The following is a 9,860-nucleotide window of genomic DNA, read 5'->3' as shown; positions in this document are numbered from 1 at the left end:
TCCCTCTGTCCCCTACCAGAGACATAGACACTGAGCTAGTGTCCCTCTGTCCCCTACTAGAAACATAGACACTGAGCTAGTGTCCCTCTGTCCCCGACCAGAGACATAGACACTGAGCTAGTGTCCCTCTGTCCCCTACCAGAGACATAGACACTGAGCTAGTGTCCCTCTGTCCCCGACCAGAGACATAGACACTGAGCTAGTGTCCCTCTGTCCCCTACCAGAGACATAGACACTGAGCTAGTGTCCCTCTGTCCCCTACCAGAGACATAGACACTGTGTTAGTGTCCCTCTGTCCCCTACCAGAGACATATACACTGAGCTAGTGTCCCTCTGTCCCCTACCAGAGACATATACACTGAGCTAGTGTCACTCTGTCCCCTACCAGAGACATAGACACTGGGCTAGTGTCCCTCTGTCCCCGACCAGAGACATAGACACTGTAGCTAGTGTCCCTCTGTCCCCTACCAGATACATAGACACTGAGCTAGTGTCCCTCTGTCCCCTACCAGATACATAGACACTGAGGCTAGTGTCCCTCTGTCCCCGACCAGAGACATAGACACTGAGCTAGTGTCCCTCTGTCCCCTACCAGAGACATATACACTGAGCTAGTGTCCCTCTGTCCCCTACCAGAGACATAGACACTGAGCTAGTGTCCCTCTGTCCCCTACCAGAGACATAGACACTGGCTAGTGTCCCTCTGTCCACTACCAGAGACATAGACACTGGCTCTGCTGTGTCCCTCTGTCCCCTACCAGAGACATACGACCCTGAGCTAGTGTCCCTCTGTCCCCTACCAGAGACATAGACACTGAGCTAGGTCCCTCTGTCCCTACCAGAGACATAGACACTGGCTAGTGTCCCTCTGTCCCCTACCAGAGACATAGACACTGAGCTAGTGTCCCTCTGTCCCCGACCTGAGACATAGACACTGTGCTAGTGTCCCTCTGTCCCCTACCAGAGACATAGACACTGTGCTAGTGTCCCTCTGTCCCTACCAGAGACATAGACACTGAGCTAGTGTCCCTCTGTCCCCTACCAGAGACATAGACACTGTGCTAGTGTCCCTCTGTCCCCTACCAGAGACATAGACACTGTGCTAGTGTCCCTCTGTCCCCTACCAGAGACATAGACACTGTGCTAGTGTCCCTCTGTCCCCTACCAGAGACATAGACACTGGGCTAGTGTCCCTCTGTCCCCTACCAGAGACATAGACACTGAGCTAGTGTCCCTCTGTCCCCTACCAGAGACATAGACACTGAGCTAGTGTCCCTCTGTCCCCTACCAGAGACATAGACACTGGGCTAGTGTCCCTCTGTCCCCTACCAGAGACATAGACATAGTAGTGATGTGTAAGACAGATTGTGGACGTAAAGACCAGCGATCACCACCAGGATCCTTCATCAGGAGGTGAGAAACATGATATTGATTTCACAGCTGCTGGTTGAGCATGTTTGAGCTGCTATCAAACTATAATGAGAGACCTTCCTGACCGAGCACTGCACTCGTACTGATAGAAACAAGACGACATGTTGTAGACGCCTCGCCAACAGGTGAGGAGAAACAGAGTGATTGTAGAGATTACATCTGCTCACCTCTCCCCAGGCCTCCATGCTGAGACACCTCATGTTACACAAATTCCTGTCTGTGAAAAACTGAATTTCTGATTCTGATTCAAAACCACAACATTATATTACAAGTTAATTAATCTTGTTTTTTGTCTGTAACTGTTGCTGCTGCCTATCTTGGCCAGGACTCTCTGGTAAAATAAAGGTTAATAAATAAATAACAACAATTCTTCTTTGTATCAAACTGCACAACAACTGGAGAAACTGAAGTTCTACCATGGTAGGGGTGAGCGACATGGCCAAAGTCTTCTGTCGGTAACAGTTTATTGCACGACACAGTAATTGTTCTGTGACGTTCATTATGAAATGGTTTAAAATAACCAGACCGGACTTCATCACATTTGACATTTTCCTTCTTATATTTGGAGCTTCCATACAAACAAACACTTGAGTTAAAAACAAAGACTCTACTATAATAATTTCACGTGTTAAAGGTTTGCAAGTGTAACCGTGTAAATAAATACCAGCCTGACTTACAAATATTACAAAAATGTGTTTGTACTTTATTACTTTGTGTCATTACTACTGACTGAATATTGGTTATATAATAGCTATTTATGATAGTTATTTATGGCCTTTTTATTAATAAATATTATAATATCTACAAATGCACAGCTTGTGTACGCCTGGGGTTACTCTTAGAACAACCTGTGTCAAAAGTTAAGTTGTTGTGCCTTTTATCTGAAGTTTGGTGGTGAACTTGATAACACTTGGTTCTATGTTTCTATTGTGTATTTCAGCTCTGGACTACCAGCTGTACCATCTTCAGACATCTTTTTCAACAACAAACTTCAGACGGAGTGTTGTTTTCTTCACATTCAGTATATTCAGACCACTATTACTCAGTGCCAGAAGCTCTTGGAGTGATTCTTCACTGTTTAGCAAGAACAATAAGAGAGTTATCTTTTGAATGAGACCAAAATCATGCAGCTGGTGCAAATGGTTGAAGAGCAGCTTTCAATTTACTTTGGGTGTCGTTTGTAGGTATTTCCCAGTAAAGTCCCCCACCCCTTAAATGATTCTGTTTACTTATACAATAAGTGTTTCTTTCTTTCTCTCTGTAAGTGTTCATGCTGTTGTTCTCTGTAATCCTCTCCTGGACAGGAGCATGTGAGAGGAGCAGGGAGCGGGGGAGAAGATCAGGCACCTCAATGACACCTTTCCTCTTCTTGTTCTTTAGCATTTCAACACAGGACCTGGTTGATGAAATTGCTTCCAGGATGGTGGAAGGTGCTGGTTTGCTGGACTGCAGAAGAAGCAATGACCATCTCAGTGAAGCATGTGGAGAGAACTGTTTCAAGATGTCTGCATCATGGATCATCCTCAGTTGGACAGTGAATAGCTTCTCAAGTAAACAACAGACACAATGGTGACTGTATGTGTCACTGTCCCAAGCAAGAGCAAGTTCAGACAGTGAGCATGGTATGCACATATAAAGCTTACCCTAACCCTACAACAGCACCAAGGAAGGAACTTCATCACTCAGCACTCAATCACTAATCAGTTCTCAAGACGTGCGGCCACAACATGGTAGCTGCTGAGTAGTGATCCATGAAATCGGGAGAAATAGTTTATGTTATTAGCTAATGCTGATTCTTTCATCTGGCCTAAAGAGAGCATGTTGCAGCCACAAAGAGCGCAGGGTGCGCCTGTCCCTGAATATCTAATTGTACCTTGAACAGTCACAGAGCAGAGAGATATAATAATCCATCTTTAGGAGATTAAAGATAAAAGATTCATATTTGTATTAATATTTAATGCACAAAGGTTCACAAGACATTAAATATAATAATGTTAATTGTATTTGTGTGTTTATTTATTTAGGTATTTAGATGTTTAATATTGTATATTATTACTTATGCATTTATTAAAAAATGACTTATGTACATATTTTATTGATATGTACTTTTCATTTATTCACAGTGTTAAATAAATATTATGTTATGTAATGCCTCATGTTACAGTAAATAAATCAATCACAAATTAAATGAGACATTAAATATATACAGTGTTATATGTATTGTGTAATTATAATATTATACATCTTTATATTTATTTACTTATTCATTTATTCACACATTTATTTATGTATTTTTTTATTCATATATACTTTCATTTATCTGAGTTTACTTCAACAACGAGTTAAGTAATGTCAGGACAGAGGGCACAAGTATGAAGATAGAGAAGCCACTTAAGGAAAGTGTTGTTAACCACTGCTCGAGACTAATAAAGGTGCTCTGGACGTGTACAGCTGTTCCAGGTCTTCCTCCTCGCGCAGAGCAGTCACAGCGGCGCGAGGCTCATCGGCAGCGAACCTTCGTCTGACTCCATGAACTCTGGATGAATGTATAATTATAAAATAGGACTTTTTAACTTTAATTATTGATGCTTGCTGCGCTGTAAAGTGTTAGACTATCTGGAGAGCAGCAGACGAAGCTTTGTTCTTTGTTTTGTTTGTATGTGTTATTTTCTACAGTCGATAACGCGAGTTAAAGAGCGTCTGCAACCACACAGGTAGGAACATTTCTCATGTTCATATTCATTTACATAAGAAACCAAACCCAGCGGGGTGAAGCGTCTCTTCTTTTCTCCCCACAGTATGTAGAGAAACCATAGATTTACAGTCACATAACTACTAAATGGATCTTTTCAATATTATTTTCCACTGTTATTATTTTCAGCATTCCTTTGTTGAACCGTGTCAAACTGTCAACAAAACTGAAAGAGCGAAATACCTAAAGTAAAACTAGTCACGCTTCCTATAACAAGTCTGCGCTGTATGTTCATGTAACGTTTACAGGAGAAATAGTTATTCATTTATTTATGGCGGGTTTTAAGAGTGAGTTCAGAAAATATAGCCGACGTTACTCCTCTCTCACGTTAAAAAACAGAACACAAGATTTGGAATGGCATCTTCTTATTTTCCTAACATGCAAAGATCAGGGGTCGGGAAACCTATGGCTCTTTCGATGACGAGATATGGCTCGCAGACCATTTTGAGCTGTATAATAATTATACTTAAACTTTACAATTATACTGTGTCATTTTTAAAGTACAACATTTAGCAGCGGATTTTGTTTGTTTTCCTCACTCCACTATGTCTCTGACTGTAACTGTGTGTGTGTGTGTGTGTGTGTGGTGTGTGTGTGTGTGTGTGTGTGTGTGTGTGTGTGTGTGTGTTGTAGTTCCCCCTTTCTTGTTAAGTTGTATTTGGTGTCAGTCTGTTTGTTGTTTTTCCACAAAACAAACAAACCTTAAATACAAATTTAGAAATAGTAAATATAAAAGCCAAGTAAATATGTCAAATTAAATATAAAAGTAAACTATAAAAAGCAGTAAGAATTATATACATGCATTAAGAAAAACAAGAAAAGATGCATTCAATGCACGGGGCTTGAATTGCTTGTTCTGTGCAAGACCTCCTTGTACCACCTCAGGAACATTGCAGAGCTCCGCCCCACACTCTCCCTGTCAGATGCTGAACAACTCGTCCACGCCTTTGTCTCCTCAAGGTTGGACTACTGTAACGCTCTCCTCATCGGGATTCCAAGCGGGAGCCTTCAAAAGCTCCAATATATCCAGAACAGCGCCGCTCGGATCCTGATGAGGGTGCGAAAATATAACCACATCCCACCCATCCTCCACTCCCCCCCACTGGCTTCCTGTCGCATTCAGGATCGAATACAACATCTCCCTCCTCACCATCAGTGCATACATGGAAATGCTCCTCCGTACCTCAAGGAACTCCTCCCTCAACAAACCTCCACACGCAACCCTCCGCTCCTCTAAAGAAACTTTGCTCCACCCCCCCAGGACCAAGCTCCGCACCATGGGCGATCGGCCTTCTGCTCAGCCACCGACTCCTTCAAGAAGAGCCTAAAAACCTTTCTCTTCACAAAAGCCTTTCTGTGAAATCTTATGTCTGTTGTTGTTGTTGGTGTCCTGCATTTTAGCGCCTTGAGGATTGCTTTTAGCTTGAAAGGCGCTTTATAATTACCAATTTATTATATTATTATTATTATTATTATTATCTAAAAGTGTCATAATGTTCAGACTTTGATCTTTATTTATTTGATCAGTTGTTCATTTAAAGGTTTGAGTAAATGTTAAACTGAGGTAAATATGTTTGTTTTTTTGTAACGAAATAAATGCATAAAAATAAGGCTTTCATTAAAACACTGAATGAAAAATAGCTTACACACACACAAACCACTTATAATTGTTAAATTAGGCTCAAATAGAAGGCTCCGAGTGATACTAAATGAAGAGCCATTTGGGAGCCGTAAGAGCTCTTCTAAAGGAGCCGAGCCAGAAGAAGCCGAGTCTTTGAAAAGAGCCGGACCTCCATCACTAGTATGAAGGTCTGAACTCGTTACCATGGGAATAAAAGCATGCATGTCACGCTCACACAACGTGTCCAGTGTGAAAGGGCAGTGGAGAGGAAATTACATTCAATGCGATTATTCATATTGCACAGGGGCTGGATTGCGTGCGAGCTAAATGCTAACCTCAGCATGCTAACGTGTTCAACATGCTAATGTGTAGCTCCTAATACATCCACATGTTTACCGTGTTTACCAGTTCAGTTAGCCATGTTAGCATGCCAACATTAGCTAGTTAACACTTAACACAAACACTGCTGAGGCTGAAGGGAATGTCAATACTTTTGAAGGTATTTGGTCATGAACCTCAAAATAAGTACCTGAAGATGGCGCTAGATTAAACATTAGGGTCACCAAGATATTCAAATGTATCCTGAGGGAAAACATGGATATCTATACCAATGTGTCTTTAAATGTACCATAAATGTCAACCTCCTGGTGTCCCGAAGGAAAAGACAGGATCACTAAAGTGTGAAAGATTCATCCTCCGGGGACAATGAGTTTCCAGGTCGATGCATCAAGTCGTCGTTGAGATATTTCCGTGCAGCATTGCCCTCCCTGGAGCCAGAAGACCAACATGCTTCAAAATACCAAACATTTGCTGATAACAGCAACATATTCATTATTCTGTTTTTAACCTTTGGATTGTTTGACTAAATATAATTAGAAATTTAAGTTTGTGACTTTATAATGATTTTAAAGATTAAATGAATGTAAAAAGTAATTAATGAGTTTTAAAGTAGGTTAGTTAAGCTCTAGTTATATTAAACACCTCAAACTCTTTTTATGTAATAACACATTTCTTCTCTTTTGTCTCCATTACACTTTCAGGTGTGTGTGAGAGAAGAAATACGGCCATGTACAGTTCAGCTTCATGGTCTTCTTCTTCTTCCTCTGAGACTCGGCTTCATCACCAGCTCCCCAGAGGCCACACGTACCTAGATACCCTGAGACATGTCAGCTTTGTAACAGTAGTGATGTGTAAGAGACGAGACGCTGGACAGATTGTGGACGTAAAGACCAGCGATCACCACCAGGATCTTCATCAGGAGGTGAGAAACATGATGTTGATTTCACAGCTGCTGGTTGAGCATGTTTGAGCTGCTATCAAACTATAATGAGAGACCTTCCTGACCGAGCACTGCACTCGTACTGATAGAAACAAGACGACATGTTGTAGACGCCTCGCCAACAGGTGAGGAGAAATAGAGTGATTGTAGAGATTACATCTGCTCACCTCTCCCCAGGCCTCCATGCTGAGACACCTCATGTTACACAACCTTGACAAGTGCAACATCATCACGTTATATGATGAGATCTTCATCAGCAACAGGATGAGTTTGGTGGTTGAGAAGTTGGACATCAGCCTGCACGACTACCTGCTGGAAACACAAGGCCTCGTGTTGTTGGAGGACATCAGGGACCGTCATCCAACAGGTAGGGAGGTAGAACTATACAGTAAATATACATACCAACACTAACAATAAATATATCTATAGAGTATCTGTAAAATACACAAAGTAAAACATGAGGAGATAAGTTAAAGACACTTTAAGAAACCAAACTACTGGCAACTACAATACAAAGGATACACACACTATAGACATCAGACAGGTGTGCAAAGTTCTTCTTTCTTTCTGTTTAAATGTTTGGCATCAGCTGAAAACTGAACTCCAGGTCAGTTTTGAACTGTGTTACTGACTTTTGTACTTATTTGTATCTTATAATTCGTCTTGTTAACTTGTGTTTGTGCTTTATGTGATAAGTTTTCTGTAGATAAGGTTTATTGTTATTTCTTGCAGATGGCCACAGCATTAGCTGCCCTGAAAAGAGTTGGTGTAATCCATGGTGACGTGACGACAGATAACATCATGATGGTGGATCGCGTGAGACAGCCCTTCAGAGTGAAACTGATCGACTTCAGTCAGGCTATGTTCAGCTCTCAAGCCAAACCAGGCAGGATTCTCCAGACCCCCCCAGTACAGGTAAGAAACCCTGATGATTGTTACAACTGACACATCTTCAAACTCAGGGCAGCACACTGACTTTGTGCTGATGTGTACGTTTATAACTGGGTTGAGTTTTGTTTAAATGTTAAATTCGACTTTGTTCCTTCCATCCATCCATCGTCTACCGCTTATCCGGGATCGGGTCGCGGGGGCAGCAGCTCCAGTAAGGAACCCCAAACTCCCCTTCTCTGGGCCACATCCTCCAGCCTCCGACTGGGGGATCCGAGGCGTTCCCAGTGAGGAGATATAATCTCTCCACCGAGTCCTGGGTCTTCCCCGGGGTCTCCTCCCAGCTGGACGTGCCTGGAACACCTCCCTAGGGAGGCGCCCAGGTGGCTCCTTACTAGATGAACCACCTCAACTGGCTCCTTTCAACGTAAAGGAGCAGCGGCTCTACTCCGAGTCTCCCACGGATGGCTGAGCTTCTCACCCTATCTCTAAGGGAGACGCCAGCCACCCGTCTGAGAAACCCATTTCGGCCGCTTGTACCCGTGATCTCGTTCATTCGTTCATGACCCAGCCTTCATGACCATAGGTGAGGGTAGGAACGAAGATCGACCGGTATATTGAGAGCTTTGCCTTCTGGCTCAGCTCTCTTTTCGTCTTTTCTCCGGCCAATCTCTCGCTCCATCATCTCCTCACTCGCGAACAAGACCCCGAGGTACTTGAACTCCTTCACTTGGGGGTAAGGGCTCATTTTGTTCCTTGTTCCATTTTATTTGTTTCCTCCACATGTAGAGCAGCAGAAATAATGTTGGGACTCCCTTTCTGTGAAGCCGTTGATATCTGGGCGCTGGGCTGTGTGATGGGGATCATGATGTTTGGCTTTGAGCTCTTCCCAACAACAACAGACTACGATGCAGTAAGTAGTTTACTATAACAGTCTGGCTGCAGTCTTTCTGCTGAGGAAGGTTCCTAACAGAGAAGCCGGTAGTGTTTGAGTGGCAGCCATCATAAACACTGAAGTCTCTAAATGATGATGAAGGAGCTCCAATGCCTCCTGTCTTATCTCTTGTAGCATCAGGTCCACTGGACCATCCTTTATCAAAGGGAACAACATCATGAAGATAATTCCTTCAACAGACGTAATCGTTTGGACAGTTTGAGCCTCTGAGTGTTTTATACTTTAATACAACAAGTGAGCACATTAAAGGGGGACAGGATTTCTTCTATAGGAACAAACATGTCTCTGCTGCAGAAGTCAGTGTGAGATCATCCTGACATGTTATCCAAGCTTCACTCTGCACTAACATGTACCAACACACTGCTTCTTGTTTTCACTCATTCATTTGCTTTACATTCTCATCGCTTTCTATTATCACGTTTCTTATCTGTGTTTCTTCTCGGTGCCTAGAATTACTTTTAGTTTTTGCTCGTCTGTATTGTAAATGTTTTATTTCCAAGTTGAAACAAAGCTTTGAAGGATTGACTTTATTCCAGTAGAACAAGCACTGCTGCATTAACTCACTGTCCCTGCATGGACAGCTTTGGTTGGTTTTCTAACGATTGGCTCTTGAAAGTGTCTATAATCCATAACAATGTTTGTTTTTATTTATTTAACCTTTATTTAACCAGGACTATTTGAGATTCAGAATCTCTTTACAAGACAGCAGCATAAACAAGTTTCACATGCAACAGACTTCAAGCAGAAACAGCAAGAAGTGCAAACAAACAGCAAACACATTTGACAGAAAAGAAACAAACAGCATCAATAAGACAAACAGAGAATTCCATAAAGAAGAAATGAGCAGCGTCAGCAACAGGACATGTTAGTGGTCATAGAGTTCTTAATCTGCTTTATAAAAAGAATCTACTTTAAGGAGTCAGTGTCGCTCACA

At 42.3% G+C, this 9,860-nt stretch overlaps 1 protein-coding gene across 3 annotated transcripts in view; it reads left to right on the top strand.

Moving 5' to 3' along the window:
* Positions 1 to 4,076: 4,076 nt before the first annotated feature.
* LOC115006132 (homeodomain-interacting protein kinase 4-like) overlaps positions 4,077 to 9,860 on the top strand; it is an 8,255-nt gene continuing 2,471 nt past the window's right edge. Inside the window, exons 1-2 of one of the 3 annotated variants that reach the window (XM_029428203.1) lie at positions 4,077 to 4,145; positions 6,845 to 7,065. In XM_029428203.1, the coding sequence (XP_029284063.1) occupies positions 6,871 to 7,065 (195 nt within the window). In that variant the 5' untranslated portion in view covers positions 4,077 to 4,145; positions 6,845 to 6,870. Of the gene's footprint in view, positions 4,146 to 6,844; positions 7,066 to 8,764; positions 8,885 to 9,860 lie in introns of those variants that run through there. The other 2 variants (XM_029428202.1, XM_029428201.1) reach the window with 2 other exon arrangements.

Source organism: Cottoperca gobio, unplaced genomic scaffold (assembly GCF_900634415.1).
Source record: "Cottoperca gobio unplaced genomic scaffold, fCotGob3.1 fCotGob3_499arrow_ctg1, whole genome shotgun sequence".
Taxonomy (NCBI): Eukaryota; Metazoa; Chordata; class Actinopteri; order Perciformes; family Bovichtidae; genus Cottoperca; species Cottoperca gobio.
The sequence above is the reverse complement of the archived record's forward strand: the minus strand, read 5'-3'. Positions and strand labels throughout refer to the sequence as shown.